At 37.8% G+C, this 23,360-nt stretch overlaps 1 protein-coding gene across 1 annotated transcript in view; it reads left to right on the top strand.

The window, feature by feature from the left end:
• Positions 1-18,596, top strand: part of LOC118762464 (DNA mismatch repair protein Mlh3-like) — a 55,095-nt gene extending 36,499 nt beyond the window's left edge. The window contains exons 13-15 of the mRNA XM_036501015.1: positions 8,534-8,545; positions 8,635-8,640; positions 18,586-18,596. Of these exons, the coding sequence (XP_036356908.1) occupies positions 8,534-8,545; positions 8,635-8,636 (14 nt within the window). The 3' untranslated portion in view covers positions 8,637-8,640; positions 18,586-18,596. The remainder of the gene's footprint in view (positions 1-8,533; positions 8,546-8,634; positions 8,641-18,585) is intronic.
• The last annotated feature ends 4,764 nt before the right edge of the window (positions 18,597-23,360 follow it).

Below are 23,360 nucleotides of genomic sequence, written 5' to 3'. Positions count from 1 at the left end.
AGTTTTTACCCTTCGACGTCTGCTTGGTGTGTCTGAAGTTTTTACCCTTCGACGTCTGCTTGGTTTGTCTGAAGTTTTTACCCTTCGATGTCTGCTTGGTTTGTCTGAAGTTTTTACCCTTCGACGTCTGCTTGGTTTGTCTGGAGTTTTTACCCTTCGATGTCTGCTTGGTTTGTCTGAAGTTTTTACCCTTCGACGTCTGCTTGGGTTGTCTGAAGTTTTTACCCTTCGACGTCTGCTTGGTTTGTCTGAAGTTTTTACCCTTCGACGTCTGCTTGGTTTGTCTGAAGTTTTTACCCTTCGATGTCTACTTGGTTTGTCTGAAGTTTTTACCCTTCGACGTCTGCTTGGGTTGTCTGAAGTTTTTACCCTTCGATGTCTGCTTGGTTTGTCTGAAGTTTTTACCCTTCGACGTCTGCTTGGGTTGTCTGAAGTTTTTACCCTTCGACGTCTGCTTGGTTTGTCTGAAGTTTTTACCCTTCGACGTCTGCTTGGTTTGTCTGAAGTTTTTACCCTTCGACGTCTGCTTGGTTTGTCTGAAGTTTTTACCCTTTGATGTCTTCTTGGTTTGTCTGAAGTTTTTACCCTTCGACGTCTGCTTGGTTTGTCTGAAGTTTTTACCTTTGACGTCTGCTTGGTTTGTCTGAATTTTTTACCCTTCGACGTCTGCTTGGTTTGTCTGAAGTTTTTACCCTTCGACGTCTGCTTGGTGTGTCTGAAGTTTTTACCCTTCGACGTCTGCTTGGTTTGTCTGAAATTTTTACTCTTCGACGTCTGCTTGGTTTGTCTGAAGTTTTTACCCTTCGACGTCTGCTTGGTTTGTCTGAAGTTTTTACCCTTCGATGTCTGCTTGGATTGTCTGAAGTTTTTACCCTTCGACGTCTGCTTGGGTTGTCTGAAGTTTTTACCTTCGACGTCTGCTTGGTTTGTCTGAAGTTTTTACCTTCGACGTCTGCTTGGTTTGTCTGAAGTTTTTACCCTTCGACGTCTGCTTGGTTTGTCTGAAGTTTTTAACCTTGAGTCTTTTTTTTTTTTTTTTTTTTCTTTTTTTTGGTTTGTCTGAAGTTTTTACCCTTCGACGTCTGCTTGGTTTGTCTGAAGTTTTTACCCTTCGACGTCTGCTTGGTTGGTCTGAAGTTTTTACCCTTCGACGTCTGCTTGGTGGTCTGAAGTTTTTACCCTTCGACGTCTGCTTGGGTTGTCTGAAGTTTTTACCCTTCGACGTCTGCTTGGTTTGTCTGAAGTTTTTACCCTTCGACGTCTGCTTGGGTTGTCTGAAGTTTTTACCCTTCGATGTCTGCTTGGTTTGTCTGAAGTTTTTACCCTTCGACGTCTGCTTGGGTTGTCTGAAGTTTACCCCCCTTCGAGTCTGCTTGGTTGTCTGAAGTTTTTACCCTTCGACGTCTGCTTGGTTTGTCTGAAGTTTTTTACCCTTCGACGTCTGCTTGGTGTGTCTGAAGTTTTTACCCTTCGACGTCTGCTTGGTTTGTCTGAAGTTTTTACCCTTCGATGTCTGCTTGGTTGGTCTGAAGTTTTTACCCTTCGACGTCTGCTTGGGTTGACTGAAGTTTTTACCCTTCGATGTCTGCTTGGTTTGTCTGAAGTTTTTACCCTTCGACGTCTGCTGGGTTGTCTGAAGTTTTTACCCTTCGACGTCTGCTTGGTTTGTCTGAGAGTTTTTACCCCTCGACGTCTGCTTGTTTGTCTGAAGTTTTTACCCTTCGACGTCTGCTTGGTTTGTCTGAAGTTTTTACCCTTGATGTCTGCTTGGTTTGTCTGAAGTTTTACCCTTCGACGTCTGCTTGGTTTGTCTGAAGTTTTTACCCTTCGACGTCTGCTTGGCTTGTCTGAAGTTTTTACCCTTCGACGTCTGCTTGGTGTGTCTGAAGTTTTACCCTTCGACGTCTGCTTGGTTTGTCTGAAGTTTTTACCCTTCGATGTCTGCTGGGTTGGTCTGAAGTTACCCTTCGACGTCTGCTTGGTGTGTCTGAAGTTTTTACCCTTCGACGTCTGCTTGGTTTGTCTGAAGTTTTTACCCTTCGACGTCTGCTTGGTTTGTCTGAAGTTTTTACCCTTCGATGTCTGCTTGGGTTGTCTGAAGTTTTACCCTTCAACATCTGCTTGGGTTGTCTGAAGTTTTTACCCTTCGATGTCTGCTTGGTTTGTCTGAAGTTTTACCCTTCGACGTCTGCTTGGGTTGTCTGAAGCTTTTACCTTCGACGTCTGCTTGGTTTGTCTGAAGTTTTACCCTTTGATGTCTGCTTGGTTTGTCTGAAGTTTTTACCTTCGACGTCTGCTTGGTTTGTCTGAAGGTTTTAACCTTCGACGTCTGCTTGGTTTGTCTGAAGTTTTTACCTTCGACGTCTGCTTGGTTGTCTGAAGTTTTTACCCTTCGACGTCTGCTTGGTGTGTCTGAAGTTTTTACCCCTCGACGTCTGCTTGGTTGTCTGAAGTTTTTACCCTTCGATGTCTGCTTGGTTGTCTGAAGTTTTTACCCTTCGACGTCTGCTGGGGTTGTCTGAAGTTTTTACCCTTCGACGTCTGCTTGGTTGTCTGAAGTTTTTACCCTTCGACGTCTGCTGGGGTTTTTGTTGAAGTTGTTACCCTTCGACGTCTGCTTGGTTTGTCTGAAGTTTTTACCTTCGACGTCTGCTTGGTTTGTCTGAAGTTTTAACCCTTCGACGTCTGCTTGGTTTGTCTGAAGTTTTTACCCTTCGACGTCTGCTTGGTTTGTCTGAAGTTTTTACCCTTCGACGTCTGCTTGGTGTGTCTGAAGTTTTTACCCTTCGACGTCTGCTTGGTTTGTCTGAAGTTTTTACCCTTCGATGTCTGCTTGGTTTGTCTGAAGTTTTTACCCTTCGACGTCTGCTTGGGTTGTCTGAAGTTTTTACCCTTCGATGTCTGCTTGGTTTGTCTGAAGTTTTTACCCTTCGACGTCTGCTTGGGTTGTCTGAAGTTTTTACCCTTCGACGTCTGCTTGGTTTGTCTGAAGTTTTTACCCTTTGATGTCTGCTTGGTTTGTCTGAAGTTTTTACCCTTCGACGTCTGCTTGGTTTGTCTGAAGTTTTTACCCTTCGACGTCTGCTTGGGTTGTCTGAAGTTTTTATCTTTCGACCTCTGCTTGGGTTGTCTGAAGTTTTTACCCTTCGATGTCTGCTTGGTTTGTCTGAAGTTTTTACCCTTCGACGTCTGCTTGGCTTGTCTGAAGTTTTTACCCTTCGACGTCTGCTTGGTTTGTCTGAAGTTTTTACCCTTTGATGTCTGCTGGTTGTTCTGAAGTTTTTACCCTTCGACGTCTGCTTGGTTTGTCTGAAGTTTTAAACCCTTCGACGTCTGCTTGGTTTGTCTGAAGTTCTTACCCTTCGACGTCTGCTTGGTTTGTCTGAAGTTTTTTTTACCCTTCGACGTCTGCTTGGTGTGTCTGAAGTTTTTACCCTTCGACGCCTTCGCTTCTGGTGGTTTGTCTGAAGTTTTTACCCTTCGATGTCTGCTTGGTTTGTCTGAAGTTTTTACCCTTCGACGTCTGCTTGGGTTGTCTGAAGTTTTTACCCTTCGATGTCTGCTTGGTTTGTCTGAAGTTTTTACCCTTCGACGTCTGCTTGGGTTGTCTGAAGTTTTTACCCTTCGACGTCTGCTTGGTTTGTCTGAAGTTTTTACCCTTCGACGTCTGCTTGGTTTGTCTGAAGTTTTTACCCTTCGACGTCTGCTTGGTTTGTCTGAAGTTTTTACCCTTTGATGTCTGCTTGGTTTGTCTGAAGTTTTTACCCTTCGACGTCTGCTTGGTTTGTCTGAAGTTTTTACCCTTCGACGTCTGCTTGGTTTGTCTGAAGTTTTTACCCTTCGACGTCTGCTTGGTTTGTCTGAAGTTTTTACCCTTCGACGTCTGCTTGGTGTGTCTGAAGTTTTTACCCTTCGACGTCTGCTTGGTTTGTCTGAAGTTTTTACCCTTCGATGTCTGCTTGGTTTGTCTGAAGTTTTTACCCTTCGATGTCTGCTTGGGTTGTCTGAAGTGTTTACCCTTCGATGTCTGCTTGGTTTGTCTGAAGTTTTTACCCTTCGACGTCTGCTTGGGTTGTCTGAAGCTTTTACCCTTCGACGTCTGCTTGGTTTGTCTGAAGTTTTTACCCTTTGATGTCTGCTTGGTTTGTCTGAAGTTTTTACCCTTCGACGTCTGCTTGGTTTGTCTGAAGTTTTTACCCTTCGACGTCTGCTTGGTTTGTCTGAAGTTTTTACCCTTCGACGTCTGCTTGGTTTGTCTGAAGTTTTTACCCTTCGACGTCTGCTTGGTGTGTCTGAAGTTTTTACCCCTCGACGTCTGCTTGGTTTGTCTGAAGTTTTTACCCTTCGATGTCTGCTTGGTTTGTCTGAAGTTTTTACCCTACGACGTCTGCTTGGGTTGTCTGAAGTTTTTACCCTTCGATGTCTGCTTGGTTTGTCTGAAGTTTTTACCCTTCGACGTCTGCTTGGGTTGTCTGAAGTTGTTACCCTTCGACGTCTGCTTGGTTTGTCTGAAGTTTTTACCCTTCGACGTCTGCTTGGTTTGTCTGAAGTTTTTACCCTTCGACGTCTGCTTGGTTTGTCTGAAGTTTTTACCCTTCGATGTCTGCTTGGTTTGTCTGAAGTTTTTACCCTTCGACGTCTGCTTGGGTTGTCTGAAGTTTTTACCCTTCGACGTCTGCTTGGTTTGTCTGAAGTTTTTACCCTTCGACGTCTGCTCCATTAGTTACTCCTAACACATTCCCAATTCGAACATGTGCAGTACAGGGTCAGAAATTTTCAAATATTGCTGAACTCAGTCGGGTATTTCACCCTGACTTGATTTGAATACAGTAGGGTAGTTTGTGTAAAAGCAACAGATATAATCATGGCCGGATTAAGACCCATAGAGGCCCTAAGCGCTTAAAAGATTTTGGTGCCTCCATGTATATGTAATTCAAAATATAAACAATAATAAACCATTAAATAAATCTTTATTTTTCAAACAGTAAAATGGAAAATAATGTTTATTTTTGTATACTTCTATTTTATTTATATTTGAAAAGTTTTCTCCTACCTTTGTTTTAATTGAAAAAACTTCAATCAAATTCTCGTTATGACACCATGTACACTTCAAAATTATATTTCCAATCATATAAACCACTTCGAATGTTTTTTTAGCAAGTTTAAAATGATTTCTTTTGTGCCATAAATCATTTACTATTTTTGCGGCGCCCACCCTCCCCTGATGCACTAAGTACATGCTTTTTTTTTTAAATGGTTAATCCAGTGCTTGGTATAATAGTAGTAATGAACCCTAAGAGTACAAATAAGTAATTGTTTTATGTTCTTTATATTTGTAAACAACGGCTCAATAAATGGCACAACCTGTCTGTCTATGTATGTATGTATGTATGTATGTGTGTGTGTATGTATGTATGTATGTATGTATGTATGTATGTATGTATGTATGTATGTGTGTGTGTGTGTGTGTATGTGTGTATGTATGTATGTATGTATGTATGTATGTATGTATGTATGTATGTATGTGTGTGTATGTATGTGTGTATGTATGTATGTATGTATGTATGTATGTATGTATGTATGTATGTATGTATGTACGTATGTATGTATGTATCTATCTAAAATTAAATAACAAGGGTGAAAAATTGAATATTAATTTGATTAATATCAATTTAAAACCAGTGGCCTAGCATATTGAAAAATCTGAAGATTCAGAAAAATCATATTACATATATATAAGTGGGATGACCACTAAGTGGACATCCATTATGCTAGATATAGACCCCATATGGTCTGACCACTAAGAAAATTCAGCAAACGCCAGAACGTAAGCGAGCAAGACAAATAAAAAGATACAAAATATGAAGATTAACCACAAACCCTTTCTATCTATCTATCTATCTATCTATCTATCTATCTATCTATCTATCTGTCTATCTATCTATCTATCTATCTATCTATCTATCTATCTATCTATCTATCTATCTATCTATCTATCTATCTATCTATCAATCAATCTATCTATCTATCTATCTATCTATCTATCTATCTATCTATCTATCTATCTATCTATCTATCTATCTATCTATCTATCTATCTATCTATCTATTTATTTGTCTGTCTGTCTGTCTATGCATACATAGATATATGTATGCATACATGCATCAATCCATCCATATATGCATTCACGGCTATGGTGCGAGTGATTTCGCTTCGCAACCACGCAGTTTCCAGTTCAATCTCACTGCGTAGCATCTCAGGCAAATACCTTCAACTATAACCTAGCGCCTTGTGGTTGAACTCGGTTGATGGAAACTCAAGAAACTGATCGTGTGTGTGTGTGTGTGTGTGCTTGCGTGCGCGTATTTATGTGTATATGTTGTCGAACACCTTTTGTTTTGGCTCTCCCCGATTTGACAATAGGCGTTGCTTTGTTTGCGGTTCATCAAAAGGGGACCGATAGAATATGTACCAGAATTAAAAATAAGTACTGGCGTCGTTTAGGTCAAGTAAGCCCTTCGATGCAGAGCCACAGCATGGCCATAGTCCAATGTATTAAATATATCATTCGTACACACACACGCACGCACGCACACACACATATAAACACACACACATTGGGCAGTATATAATATACGTTCCATGATATCATACTGCAATTTTAACAATATTATTGAAATAATACGTATACATTTATAATCTCTAAATATAATAATGAATGTAGTGTTTTTATATATTTGTATATATATATATATATATATATATATATATATATATATATATAAGTAGTTGAATGAATTATCCTAGTATGGATAATTCGGTTAACCGATACCTGGGTAGCAAATTCACGTCAGAAAACACGGAATTTTGTTAAATCGTCGTTCGACTCCATTCTTTCATTTATATATATATATATATATATATATGTATGTATATATATGTATGTATAGGCGTAGGAGTGGCTGTGTGGTAAGTAGCTTGCTTACCAACCACATGGTTCTAGTTTCAGTCCCACTGCGTGGCACTTTGGGCAAGTGTCTTCTACTTTAGCCTCGGGCCGACCAAGGCCTTGTGAATGGATTTGGTAGACGGAAACTGAAAGTGTATATATATGTGTGTGTGTGTATGTTTGTGTGTCTGTGTTAGTCCCCCCAACATCGCTTCACAACCGATGCTGGTGTGTTTACATGTCTGTAACTGAGCGGTTCGGCAAAAGAGACCGATAGAATAAGAACTAGGCTTACAAAGCATAAGTCCTGGGGTCGATTTGCTCGACTAAAGGCGGTGCTGCAGCATGGCCACAATCAAATGACTGAAAGAAGTAAAAGAGTATATATATATATAGTGTAATAAATAAAATATATGCATACATACAAACATATATGTACGTACCTACATCTACATGTATATATACATGCATATATAAATATATATACGTGAGTACAGGACACCACAACTAGACGTAGAACTCAACGAGAAACGAAAACGGAAAAGCCATTTTTTTACATCAGAAAAACAGAGACGTGGAACTGGACGAGAAACGAAAACGGGAAAAACATTTTTTTACAACAGAAAAACAGAGTACAGGACATGCTACACAAGGAAAAATCCCCAATCATCAGCTGTCGCTAGTTGACTCAAGCGTGTTTCGAAGGCAAGACAGGACACGACTCGTCAACACCAGGCCTTCCTGCGAGAGAATTAAAATAAAATTACCTCGCAGAGGGGTAAAACAAGCACGAAAAAAATGTAACACAAACAGGATTTAACAATAAAACTGCACAATAAAATACAAGATAAAAATACATGTACAAGAAAATATAAAACGAGAAATAAAAAGAAAATACAATACGAGAAATCAAAATAAACAAGAAAACAAACGAGAAAAACAAACGAAAAGGCCTTTTTTCTGGCTTAGACGGAAGATGTTCTAGCAGCGCATGGAAACATGACTTTACAGTTTGAAAGCAGCGTGCAAAAGGAAGTGGTTTTGGCTAGCAGTGACAAAAGTGAGGAGGAGTGAGAGAGAGAGAGGGATAGAGGAAGACACGCGGCTGAGAGAGAGAGATGAGGAAGAGAGAGAGAGAGAGAAGAGAGAGAGAGAGAGAGAGAGAGAGTGGGGAAGGTAAAGCAAAGGGAGATAATTTCCCGTCATAATTATATATAAAAACAATACTGGGAGGATAAGAAACGGAACGAAGCGACGAATCGAAACGAACCCGACGCGAAAGCGCTGTCAGACAATAGTGTAATAAATAAAATATATGCATACATACAAACATATATGTACGTACCTACATCTACATGTATATATACATGCATATATAAATATATACGTGAGTACAGGACACCACAACTAGACGTAGAACTCAACGAGAAATGAAAACGGAACGAAAATCACTCAGTAGGAGTAAATGGTGAAAGGAGAGGAGAGAAAATAGCATTTCAGTGAAGGAGAAGTAGGGAGAGTAATAGTCACGACTGAGAGGGAGTGAGAGAATGTAAGAGCAATGAAAGAGAGGAAGTGGCAAAGAGAGCGTCGTGTATCTTCTACAGTAATAATCTACTATAATAATACTCTTGTGTTTTTCTCCGACACAGCATATGAATGAGAAAGGAAGGGATGATCCACCGAGGGAAGTGGGATGGTGAAAAGTCAACGGTGAAACAAAAATCAAACAACGCTTCAACTCTTTGTGAGTATACGTGTGTGCGTGTATAAGGGAGGAATGTGAATGTTCGTGTGTGTGTGTGTGTGTGTGTGTGTGTGTGTGTGTATGTGTGTGTGTATGTGTGTGTCTGTGTATATGTGTGTGTATGTGTGTTTGTGTAAAATATATTTATATTTTTGAGCGGGTGTATATGTTTGTGTATGTTTATTTAGAAAGATACATAGAAAATAGAATTACAGGTACTCGCGCCCCGAGCGACTTGCAACCCTCCCCACACCATTGCCCACTCCATTCTACCTCCCAGTATAAATTTTGGCGCCAACCCGACCCCATCTACAGCCCCTTAAACCGTTACCATCCCAAAATGAGACAAATAACCAAGAAATCAAACAACTTTTTTGCATTTCAGCTTTATATTGATGATTATCGCCGATAGAATAAAAAAAAAAAACGTAATTGTAAATGAGATAGTACTATATACGATTAACAAAGATTATGAAAATTTAAGAACTTCGTAATAGGTAAGCGAACAAAAAAGAAAAAAAAAAGGAATTAAATGTGTATATTCCATGTATCTTCCTAAATCGTTAATTTCTATTTCAAACTCCCAATCCCACCAAATATTACAAAGAAATGATTATCGCCCTTGTTCTAATTCTCCACTACGTGTTTATTTAACAAGTTTAAAAAAGTAAACGATAATACAAGCAAGACATGACCAATACATAGATTTTTAATCTAGCCTACATTATATCATATCAATGTTAAACACCAGCGTTGCTTCAAACATGTCATTACCAAAACTATATGCAATGAACATAAGGCGGCGAGCAGGCAGAAACGTTAGCGCGGCGGGCGAAATGCTTAGCGGTATTTCGTCTGCCGTTACGTTCTGAGTTCAAATTCTGCCGAGATCGACTTTGCCTTTCATCCTTTCGAGATCGATAAATTAAGTACCAGTTGCGCACTGGGTTGGTGGGGGCGTCGATGTAATCGACTTAATCCGTTTGTCAAGGCGGCGAGCTGGCAGAAACGTTAGCAAGCCGGGCGAAATGCGTAGCCGTATTTCGTTTGCCGTTACGTTCTGAGTTCAAATTCCACCGAGGTCGACTTTGCCTTTCATCTTTCGGTGTCGATAAATTAAGTACCAGTTATGCACTGGGGTCGATCTAATCGACTTAATCCCTTTGTCTGTCCTTGTTTGTCCCCTGTATGTTTAGCCCCTTGTGCGCAATAAAGAAATAGGTATTTCGTCTGTCTTTGCGTCCGTAGTTCAAATTCCATCGAGGTCGATAAATTAAGTACCAGTTACGCACTGGGGTCGATGTAATTGACTTAATCTGTTTGTCTGTCCTTGTTTGTCCTCTCTGTGTTTAGCCCCTTGTGGGTAGTAAAGAAATAGGTATTTCGTCTGTCGATACGTTCTGAGATCAAATTCCGTCGAGGTCGATTTTGCCTCATATGAACATGGTAACTATATATTTTTTGTATAAATCATGATAGTTTATCGAAATATGTATTATATAAAGCACCATATCCCTGGAAAACCCATTTTCCACATTAATTTTCCAGAGAAGATACCTGCTATTTTTTCTCAGTTGTATTTACATTAAAATCAACCAAGTAATTAATTAAAAATAAAGTGTCTATCGCAGTGATAACAAAATATTATTGAATTGTATCGATTTTGTCAGATATCTTAATTTCGGATTAGAAAATACAAAATCCCCGTTATATTAATAATTTTAATCTTGAATTAATGAAGCTATTCCGCAGTATTATACTTCTCATTAAATAGGAAAAATATTGCCATTTATTGGTAAGTCGAGGCATGTTCAAATTTTTCTTTTTGGTGGCGCGCGATACGCTACAGCATGAATATAGCAATATCCTATAGTAAGAATATTCTTTCCTACTCTAGGCACAAGGCCCGAAATTTTTGGGGAGGGAGGGGCAGTCGATTAGATTGACCTCAGTACGCAACAGGTACTTAATTTATCGTCCCCGAAAAGATGAAAGGCAAAAATCGACCTCGCCGCCTTAACAAACGGATTAAGTCGATTACATCGACCCCTCAGTGCGCAACTGGTACTTAATTTATCGACCTCGAAAGGATGAAAGACAAAGTCGACCTCGGCGGAATTTGAACTCAGAACGCAGCGGCAGACGAAATACCTATTTCTTTACTACCCACAAGGGGCTAAACACAGAGAGGACAAACAAGGGCAGACAAACGGATTCAGTCGATTAAATCGACCCCAGTGCATAACTGGTACTTAATTTATCGACCCCGAAAAGATGAAAGGCAAAGTCGGCCTCGGCGGAATATGAACTCAGAACGTAACGGCAGACGAAATACCTATTTCTTTACTACCCACAAGAGGCTAAACACAGAGAGGACAAACAAGGACAGAAAAATGGATTAAGTCGATTATATCGACGCCAGTGCGTAATTGGTACTTATTTAATCGACCCCGAAAGGATGAAAGGCAATGTCGACCTCGGCGGAATTTGAACTCAGAATGTAACGGCAGACGAAATACTGCTAACGATTCTGCCAGCTCGCCGCCTTATTTATGCAGAATATTACATAAATAATAGATAATAATACATAAATGCTTCTCATACGGACACAGTGACCTAAACATGCAACACGAGTATCGACGATTAGACTAACTCTGCTACTCAGCTTCTTTATTATCATAGGGAATTGCAAAGTCTATGATCTTACACTGTTTATCTCCCCCTCCTCCTCCCCCTCCCCTCCCCTCCCCCTCCCCTTCCTCCTCCTCCTTGTCTATATCAACACTCATAATGCACCACTTATCACAGGTACAATCTTTATTTCGTCAGTCTTTACATTCTGAGTTCAAATTCTACTGAGGTCGATTTCACCTTTCACCCTTTCGAGGGTCAATAAAATAAGTAGCAGTGAAACACTGGGGCCTTGTGCATTTAGTAGAAAGGATTATTATTATTATTATTGGTCTTCTTCTTCTTCTTCTTCTTCTTCTTCTTCTTCTTCTTCTTCTTCTTCTTCTTCTTCTTCTTCTTCTTCTTCTTCTTCTTCTTCTTCTTCTTCTTATTATTATTATTATTATACATCATCATCATCATCATCATCATCATCATCATCATTAATAATAATAATAATAATAATAATAATAATAATAATAATAATAATAGTAATAATAATAATGATGATGATGTGATCTAAGGGTTTGACTGCTATTTCTAGCAGACTGAGTGACCACATAGATGCCCCCTCATTAACTTATTGAAAATAGGGAATATTTTAAACGGCAGCTTTTAGATATCGCTATTTTAACTATTCCACAATCTCGATAACATTTTATTACATATTGATCGTCTCATTAAAGATGATTGAAGTTCTAACCACTTATTTTCAAGGCTTTAATTTATTTTAAATTGAGTTGAGATATAGGACTTATTATTATTATTATCATTATTATTATTATTATTATTATTATTATTATTATTATTATTATTATTATTATTATTATTATTATTATTATTGTTGTTGTTGTTGTTATTATTATTATTATTATTATTATTATTATTATTATTATTATTATTATTATATTATTATTATTATTATTATTATGTAAGGCGGCGAGCTGTCAGAATCATTAACACGCCGGGCAATGTTTAGCGGCATTTCGTGTCTTTACGTTCTGGTTTCAAATACTTACGAGGTCAACATTACCTTTTATTCTTTCGGGGTCGATGAAATAAGTACTAGTTGAGTACTAGAGCCAATGTTATCGATTAATCTTCTCTCCCAAAATTCTTGGTTTTGTACCCATTGTAGAATGGATTGTAACAAGTGGTGGAGTCACCACAATAACACGGTTTGCCACTGTTACATTTAGTTGGAATAACGAAAGAGACTTTCTTGAACTTCACAAAGAATTTGATTCAATTCAGAAGAGGTAGGCGACGATTTATTCTCCGTTATAAAATACTATGATTGCCATACATGAAATAAAATAACATAACCGGTTACAACAAAGATGTGTGAGAGAAATTCGTGGTTAGACTGGACTGATCTGGTAGACAAAGCTGACGTACTATTTGGTGGTGTGTAGAGGCAGCCGTTGGTCTGTTGGTTGTGTGATGTTCATACAGCAATGATGTAGACAGGCGTCTGGTGGGGAAGATGAAAACGGAGACTGGCTGGTGTCAGATACATCGTTGCTGGAGACGAATTGCGTGTGGTCAGTGGCGTTTGCCAAAGACCTAGAGCAGTCGAGAACTGCCGTTCTTGTAGGGAATAGTAGGCTCCCAGGAGCTGGTGATTAATTTCCCGCGAAAGGAAAACTGAACTGTTGCACCAACACGATTGGATGGTTGGAAACCGACCAATGGAAACAACAGGTTCACTTCTGCTACAGATTACTCATCTGCCAGAACATTTGTCATAGAGAAAAGTCAACATGCAAAAAGAGACTGGTAGCGGAAGAGAAATGTGCCAAGGTACAGAAAAGTGTACAAACAGTTGCAAACAATTGAAAAAATAATTGTCCAAAATCTGCTAAAGCAGGAGAAAAGCAAAGCAAAATAAGCATTTCAGGACCAAATGCAAAATTCAACGCTCAGTATTTAAGTGTCAGAGTGGCTAGCACGGGGCAGAAAACATGTATGTGTATATGTATATATGAACGTTGAGAAAAAATATTTAACTGTCAAAGATGTGTGAACAAAACAGTTAACAATCAAAAACAGGAACAATGTGAAAAAGGTATCCTGAAAAGTGAAAGCACGCTCAAAATATGTAAAGCCAGTCTTTCGAAAGTACAAATACGCAAATAGTTCATTGTGTACAGACAGTCCACTTTAAAATGTCAGTGAATAACGTGGTAAATGGCAAAGAATAACTCTACAAGCGTCATGATAAAAAGGTGCCAGAATCCAAAATAGCACAGTAGAAGACAAATGTTCCTTGAAAAGGGCGCCAAAGGATGGAATGCAGTTCGAAGATTGCAGAAGCGGCAGCGGCAGTCGCGACAAGGCGTCTAGTTGAGAGTTTGTTAACACATGTTCAACCACGAAGATAACATGTCTGAAGTTGGAAAATGAGAAGGAATGTGTATTCTGAGTCGGGTTCACCACTGTAGCCGTGAATTTCTTTTACCACTATACATAGTGTGTAGTTGCCACAACTACTAAACGTTAACACGGCTTCATTTGTATGGAAATACGAAAGAGCCTTTCATAAACTTCACAAATAATTTGATTCAATTCAGAAGAGGTAGACGACGATTTATTCTCCGCTATAAAAAAAGAAAAAAAAGATTGCCATACATGAAATAAAATAACAAAAGGTTACAACAAAAATGTGTGAGAGAAATTCGTGGTTAGACTGGACTGATCTGGTAGACAAAGCTGACGTACTATTTGGTGGTGTGTAGAGGCAGCCGTTGGTCTGTTGGTTGTGTGATGTTCATACAGCAATGATGTAGACAGGCGTCTAGTGAGGAAGATGAAAACGGAGACTGGCTGGTGTCAGATACATCGTTGCTGGAGACGAGTTGCATGTGGTCAGTGGCGTTTGCCAAAGACCTAGAGCAGTCGAGAACTGTCGTTCTTGTAGGGAATAGTAGGCTCCCAGGTGCTGGTGATTAATTTCCTGCGAAAGGAAAACTGAACTGTTGCACTAACACGATTGGATGGTTGGAAACCGACCAATGGAAACAACAGGTTCACTTCTGCTACAGATTACTCCTCTGCCAGAACATTTGTCATAGAGAAAAGTCAACATGCAAAAAGAGACCGGTAGCGGAAGAGAAATGTGCCAAGGTACAGAAAAGTGTACAAACAGTTGCAAACAATTGAAAAAATAATTGTCCAAAATCTGCTAAAGCAGGAGAAAAACAAAGCAAAATAAGCATTTCAGGACCAAATGCAAAATTCAACGCTCAGTATATAAGTGTCAGAGTGGCTAGCACGGGGCAGAAAACATGTATGTGTATATGTATATATGAACGTTGAGAAAAAATATTTAACTGTCAAAGATGTGTGAACAAAACAGTTAACAATCAAAAACAGGAACAATGTGAAAAAGGTATCCTGAAAAGTGAAAGCACGCTCAAAATATGTAAAGCCAGTCTTTCGAAAGTACAAATACGCAAATAGTTCATTGTGTACAGACAGTCCACTTTAAAATGTCCGTGAATAACGGGGTAAATGGCAAAGAATAACTCTACAAGCGTCATGATAAAAAGGTGCCAGAATCCAAAATAGCACAGTAGAAGACAAATGTTCCTTGAAAAGGGTGCCAAAGGATGGAATGCAGTTCGAAGATTGCAGAAGCGGCAGCGGCAGTCTCGACAGGGCGTCTAGTTGAGAGTTTGTTCAACCACAAAGATAACATGTCTGAAGTTGGAAAATGAGAAGGAATGTGTATTCTGAGTCGGGTTCACCGATGTAGCCGTGGATTTCTTTTACCACTATACATAGTGTGTAGTTGCCACAACTACTAAACGTTAACACTGCTTCATTTGTATGGAAATACGAAAGAGCCTTTCATAAACTTCACAAATAATTTGATTCAATTCAGAAGAGGTAGGCGACGATTTATTCTCCGCTATAAAAAAGAAAAATGATTGCTATACATGAAATAAAATAACATATCAGGTTACAACAAAGATGTGTGAGAGAAATTCGTGGTTAGACTGGACTGATCTGGTAGACAAAGCTGACGTACTATTTGGTGGTGTGTAGAGGCAGCCGTTGGTCTGTTGGTTGTGTGATGTTCATACAGCAATGATGTAGACAGGCGTCTGGTGGGGAAGATGAAAACGGAGACTGGCTGGTGTCAGATACATCGTTGCTGGAGACGAGTTGCATGTGGTCAGTGGCGTTTGCCAAAGACCTAGAGCAGTCTAGAACTGCCGTTATTGTAGGGAATAGTAGGCTCCCAGGAGCTGGTGATTAATTTCCTGCGAAAGGAAAACTGAACTGTTGCACTAACACGATTGGATGGTTGGAAACCGACCAATACAAACAATTTCGTTCAATAACGAGGTCATGTGACCTGCTGGAACGAAAAGGGCTTGTGGATCCGATATCCGAGTATTTCAGCCTAGACGAGTCAAAACGAAAACATCTCACACGATGACAGTTTAAATCACTTCTGCTACAGGATTATTATTTCGTGTCTGCATAATGCTTTCCATTATTCCTCAAATTATCCAAACGACAAGTGATTAAAGAATCGGAGATTGTTTTCTCTGAAATTTGAAAACATTTCGAAAGACTAAAAATAATGCTCACACAATTTTCAGAAAAATTTTTCATAGAAATCGTAATGAGAACGTTGATGATGTCTGTTGGGTTATGTAAAACTGGTGATATGAGCTCCTGTTTTGTGCTGAGTTTAATACACGTAAGTTAATAAGAAATTTCTGCGCCATGTATATTGTTAGTATTGTTGACGTTTGTTTTCTAAAAATTCATTTGGTCTGGTGGAATCGATTGTAATAGTGGTTGTCGTCACATGACTAGGGATTTGTTATAATTTTTCAATGGATAAACATACATGCAGCCCTTGCTGCATACTGGAGCTTCAACGCAACTATTATTACTCCTAAGTCTTGTTTCAAGATGACTTCTACTGTCAGTTCCAAGCACTTTTTTAACCATTTCTCTGCTGTAGAACTGCATAGATAACTGGCAGGGATACAAGATTTCACAGGCACAGGGAGGAATATAGATGTTGCACGGACGGCGGCCGAACCAAGAAAGAAAGGTCAGGCTTGGCCGGCGGCTGAGTGGTAAGAAGCTTGCTTCCCAACCACATGGTTCCGGGTTCACTCCCACTGCGTTGCTCCTTGCTGTAGTCTCAGGCCGACCAAAGCCTTCTGAGCGGATTTGGTTGACTGAAGCTGAAAGAAACTTGTCATCTCTGCCTGTCAGTCTTTCTTTATAGATATATATATATTCTACAGGTTTCTTTGTGTGTGTGTTGTGTGTGTGCGTCTTTGTTTGTCCCCCAGCACCGCTTGAAAACCAGTGTTGGTGTGTTTATGTCCCCGTAACTAAAGCAGTGCGTCAAAAAATTTATATCGTTAGCGTTTCTTTTGAAAAGTTGGAACTCGATGATTGTAGGGGAGAAAAAAATCCTGTATAGAACGAGTATTTCAAAGGGACAATGCAGATAATCCTGTCGTTGTTAGTTTAATTAACACCAAGCCTAATTGGATGAAAGCGATAATATTTGTCAAAGAGGGGCCTACAAAATACTGAAAAATGTTTCATTCAGTTTAGGTAAATGTTCATGAAGTTCTTAAGTGTTATTGGATGTCACTGTTCGTAGTTGTGTAGCTGGTGGAGCGGAAAAGGAGTGTTGAGTTAGATGTAAAGCAGGATGCCAATGTGGAGGTTTTCCTAGTGGGGGGGCTGCTCACAGAGTCGCCATGGTTATAAAGTGGAGAAAAGGAGAGGAGAAATTTTCAAACTTGAGGGAGAAATTCTCTTGGAAAGGGATTAAAATAATCGGCTATAGCGATTTGCGCCATCTACTGAGCTTATCCTCCGTAGTCTGGACATTGATCTTCTAAGAGCTGCATTGCTGAGTAAAAGCGTTGTAGGTCGTGTTTTCTGTCCGAACTGATGCAACACAGCTTGAATGAATTACTTATATATATATATATAATATTTATATATAGTCAATCCAAATATGAAAACACAAAGAGAAAACACAACAACGCGAGGACGTGGGAACAAGTATAGTGTTATTGGACGCTCAGGAAAGGAAAGAAAGAAGGAGGATTTAACGTTTCGAGCGGAGCTCTTCGTCAGAAACATAGGAAAAGGAAAGATCCAAGGAAGGGGAGACGGAGGAAAGAAATCGCCAAGGTACACACGCGGTCATATATATATATATATATATATATATATATATATAATATATATATATATATATATATAATATATATCATACATATATATATATATATATTATATATATATATATATATATATATATATATATATATATATATATATATATATATATGTATTATATATATATATATAATATATATATATATATATAGATATATATATTATACATACATACATACATATATATATTATATATATATTATATATAATATATAGATGCAGCACGGATTTTTGTCATGAACAGGTCGCGGATTTTAGCGACGAAAATATTTGACAATTAAACTTAAATGCTGAAGTGAATCGAACGGCTTTTGTGTGTTTCTTAAATGGCTTATAAACACCTTCCACGCTGCAATTGTTTTCGTTTCAGCACACGATCTCAGATCAAATTACTGCTATGCGAGTACATCTCCGTAATATATATATATATATAATATAATATATATATTATAATATATATATATATATATATATATATTTACAACGGAGTTGTTACTTATTTCGCTTGATCTAAGAAGATTTATTGAAACAGATGCAATAGAGCAAAAAGTTAGTGGCCAGATCGTAAATCTAAGACGAAAATCTTGAGGATGTGAATTTTGGTTGTGTGCAGAATTTAGGAGGATAAACCTAATATATTGGTTTCAGTTAACCGTCCAATCATTTCTCCTGGATCAAGGATGAAGCATACGTTATTATCAGGGATAATTTGCATTGAACTGACGAATTCCGAACTTAATATGAAATACCACCGTGTCCTTGAGGTGGCGAGTATTAAGGTGTATGTTGATGTGCACTGATTAGCAGCGATCAGACATTGGCTAAATGGCTCGATAGGTAATGATGTAGTAGGTCTCGGTTCTGCTCTCTCAGGTCTGACCTGGGACTCAACAATAACATGAACATCAAGAAAGCCTCTACCTGCTAGAATTAGCAACAGATCTTACTAAAATCGTTCCTTACTATCTTAAAAATCACAGTTTAGAGAATGTAGATCTGCGTACAAGACGTCAGAAAAAGAAACGGCTGGAGATAGTCACATCCGGAATATCTGCTTATTAAGAGCCCATATGAAGCTTAACAGCTACATTAGGTTCCATGCTTATGATATCTATTCACAGGTTAGTGAACTGGGCAATCGAAAGCAAAGTATTTTGGCGATAGGCTTTATGTATTTCGTGGTAATTGCAGCAGGCTATGAGTCATAGAAACTTTAACCGACAGTCTGACATTTTATTGACTTGATTCGACGTAACTAAGTATTCTATTACTTGATCAACGTTCTGATAAAAATACATCACAATAAATAACGAAATACTAAAATCAATTGAGCAATAGGGACAATAAATGATTTTGACAAAATTAGATGATATTTATAAACAAAAATAGATGATTTCCGCAATGATAGATGACACGAACATAAATAGAGGATTTTATTAATAAGAGAATGCAAAAACACACAGATAAAAAGCAAAACAAAAACAAAACTAGACATAGATGCAGAGTAATTATATCAGTGTCAGAGGTCTACTGTAGATGTATGAGGAAATATTTTGATATTTTGATATTATATAGAATATAACTATAATACAACACAAAACAAATGTTAATCTATATATATAAAGCTGAAGTTGTCTGTGTGTGTGTGTGGCAGGTTTGGTAGCTTTCAACTAACACTATCTCCTCCGAGACCCTGCGGCGCAAGTTGATCAAAATTGAGAGTATGATAGAAGAAGATTTGCTCTTTATTCCGTAGAAGAAAAAATTCAAATCGGACCATGTTAAGACCAAAAATTATTTACGTCAAAAAGGTGCTTTTTTCTATGAAAATCCCTGTTTTTTTACGATTTTTTGATCGCTGTGTCGCCATTTTTCGGTGTATTTCAACTAGAAAAATGTTCACTTAAAGAGAATAACAAGTTACATAATACCAATTCTAAAGGGTCGAAAAGAATTTTTTTGTGATGTCCTTGGTTTTGAGCGAACGACGGATTTTCCTGTACTTTTTCTTAATGAATACTGTTGCAGTGTTAACTTCTTAATAGATTTTCAGTGCAGTTCTAAACTTGAGCTTCATTTTGTTTAAATCTACGGGGAATTTTTTCTCTCCATAATGTTAATAGAAGGAATATTAACCAACAATACCAACAATTGAAATTGGCATTACACATTTGCAGCATATTCAGAGCAAACTCGAGCATCGCATCACTATACTTTTATTTATAGATTGAAACTATGTCAAAACTTTGTTAACGCGATATCAAAGTCTGCCGTTTTAAGCGCAACTAAAAAACAAACTCGAGCAACGCCGGGCTAAACTGTTAGTATAACAATAAATATGAATTTTAATGGCTACAATGTAACTCTGGGCGCACCTGGTGGTTAGGGTATTGCACTCATAGACGCTAGATCACGGGTTCGATTTCCGGACCGGGCGGCGGTTGTGTTCCTGAACAAAACATTTCATTTCATGTTGCTACAGTCTACTCAGCCTTTATATATATATATATAGATATATATATATATATATATATATATATATAATATATATATATATATGGTGTGTGTGTGTGTGTGTATTATATTACACATATTTGTAATATAATATGTGACAATTATTCGGTTGCCATGATAAAACTCCGAGTTTCGGATGTCGGGGCGGAAACCTGCACCGGCATCTCTTCAGTCATCGAGGCAAGAGATGCTGGTGCAGGGTTCTGCCCCGACATCCGAAACTCAGAGTTTATATCATGGCACCCAAATAATGTAACATATTATATTACAAATAAAATCCCTTATTTACATTAATATCCAGGTCTCTTTCATTCTTTTGTTGTCTTAACACACACACACACACACATATACATATATATACATATATATATATATATTATATATATATATATATATATATATATATATATATATATATATATAATATATATATATATATATATGTATTTACATACATACACACACACACGCACACACATATGTATAAAGAATAAATAAGCAAGCCATTGTTTCGATCCTTGCTGTTCACCATGCATATGGCGATTTATCATCTGCTTTTACTGAAGTTATAAGCAAGAGCTTCGAACCCTTGTTAGACTAATCTAAGATGGTTTTGGCTGATGAGACCGAACGATGTCGAAACATCGGATGTCCGAAACTCTCTTGCACTAATGAATCGAGTGTTATGAACATACACTCGCAGTAAAGGAAAAGTTGTTCTATGACGAAACAACAGTGGCTGGCATATTCAAGTTCAAATCCGCTGTAACGTATTCAGAATAAACATGCAGTTCATTGGTATACACACACACGCACACACACACGCACACACACACACACCACACACACACACACACACACACACACACATACACATATACACATATCAGAATTCAGACATAATTATTCCACTTGTATATACAATTAACTATACCTGACTGGGTATAGTATGAGTTTCAAGCCTGTATTTAGGAACACACACTGCAGTAATTGTACTACACTTAATAGATTCCAGATCCTCACTAACAGCAGGTTCCGAGTTAGGTGAATAATAAATGAATAACAACAGATGGATAAAGGTTCATTCGTTACAGCTGTTTCCAGCGAGTTTTTTCATTGATATTACTGCATTCAAATGTATGTACGAGCAAAACGCCTCCCGTCCAATGGACGGTGCTGAGTTGTCAAACATTTTAACCAAATTGTCTCAAAACAACTTGTCCGACCGTCCCATAGGCCTCCCCTTTGAGAAACATTGATTTAACCTAAATTTGAGACACCAGCAAAAGAATAAATAAAGATAAACTTTTTTCTATTCCAAAGAAAAACGATTTTATTCACTTTATCGATCGCATTCTCACCTGGAATAACTTTTGTAATTTTTTCAAGACTTATACTCGCCCTGATACCGTCGGTATCTACATATCAAATTTGAGTGCAATCGGATGGAGGATGCCCGAGATCCTAGAAGACACACAGAGACAGACAACGGATTTTATATATATATAATATATATATATATATATATATATATATATATATATATATATATATATATATATATATATATATATATACCTGAGTTGTTACTTATTTCGCATGATCTAAGAAGGTCTGTTGAAACAGATGCAATAGAGTAGAATGTCAGTGGCCAGATCGTAAATCTAAGAAGAAAATCTTTGGCAGTTTTTAAGGTAGAATAATATAATTGCAAAATAAAACAAAGTGAATATATAAATAACATGGTTGTCTTGAATAACTATCTCGATTCTACAATGACGTAATTGTTTCAGCTTCAACTAAGCACTCCAGTTCGAGTGAATTACTAAAACAAGAACAAGTCCAAATTTAGAATATATCCGAAATATAGTTCATTGGGAGAATGCTCAGTATTTTTTTCAAGTGAAAGAATATTACACACCAAACACCACCTGAATGAAGGACTCACTTATTTATATCCTACTATCAGATATTCCACTCTACACTTTTGTATATATATGCATATACACATAAATATACATACGCATGTATATCTGCATATGTATATGTATTTCCGTGTACGTAAGTTTTTTTGTTTTAACCAGACAGTTTCGTCTTCAGACATCTTGAAAATCTATAATTCGGTCAATTCGAAGATAAACAGATCGATAAAAACTTGGAGTAATTAATAATTGTAAGTTTAATCAATACTGTTTGAATCAATCAGTAATGTAAATCCGATCAGTCTAGGAAGAGACGTATCAATGACCTTAATTAGTGTGTATCAATAATGTCGCGTGCGACCATGAATAATTTTTAGAGCCGATCACAAACGTTAGAAAAGTTAAGAATATGAAAATAAGTTCAGACCAATAGAGCAATACCGATAATGATAAAGTAATTTATTGAAAGGTAGAACAAAACCGATAACCTCACATCGATCAATAAACATATATCCGATTCATAGTCAAGTTTTTAATTAGATTATCATTATCTTTTATTTAGTAGCTTACCACAAAGTTGTTTTAACTCATAAACCACATATCTGCTAGTTCGTGTCTTCGTCATTTTATCACGTTCCTACAATTCGTACAGATGTGATAACATTTAATTTTAAATCGATGTGTATTTTTTTTATTTTGCTTCCGACTACAAACGAAACTGGCGGTGATGTTTCCTCGTTTATATCACAGCACCAGTTATTTAATTTTATTGTCGTTATTGTTACAGTACAGAGGATACTTAGAGCAACGAACACAATGCTTTGCGGTATTTAATTTCAACCCTTTGTATTCTGAGTTCTGAGTTCAAATCACAGCGAGGTTAATTATTATCTTTAATACCTATCAGCAAAGGTCGTCAACCCAAATCAATTCTATCATTTGTTTTCTAGTTACACGGCCCTCCGGTTTATATCATCTAGTGTATACACAAACACACACACACACACACACACACACACAAGCATATATGGGTACAGGACGTCACCAACGGTGTAAATAACATGAAATGTGTAAGGAACGAGAAAAAATGGAAAACAGGACAAGTAAACACAAAGGAACCTTCATCAGTTGTCGGCTGTCTATCTACTCCTCATTTCGAACATTCATACACATCACTATCTGCTTCACACATACACACTGATGCGTACTCTATTTTAGGAAGACAGCGAGATGTGATTTGAGGGAGATTTAACGGTTACTTTTTGCAGCTCACGTGACAAAGTGCACTCTTCCACGTCTTGGATGGTGCCAGTGATATTCTGGG

The sequence above is a fragment of the Octopus sinensis genome, linkage group LG3 (genome assembly GCF_006345805.1).
Source record: "Octopus sinensis linkage group LG3, ASM634580v1, whole genome shotgun sequence".
NCBI classification, from domain to species: domain Eukaryota; kingdom Metazoa; phylum Mollusca; class Cephalopoda; order Octopoda; family Octopodidae; genus Octopus; species Octopus sinensis.
The sequence above is the reverse complement of the archived record's forward strand: the minus strand, read 5'-3'. Positions and strand labels throughout refer to the sequence as shown.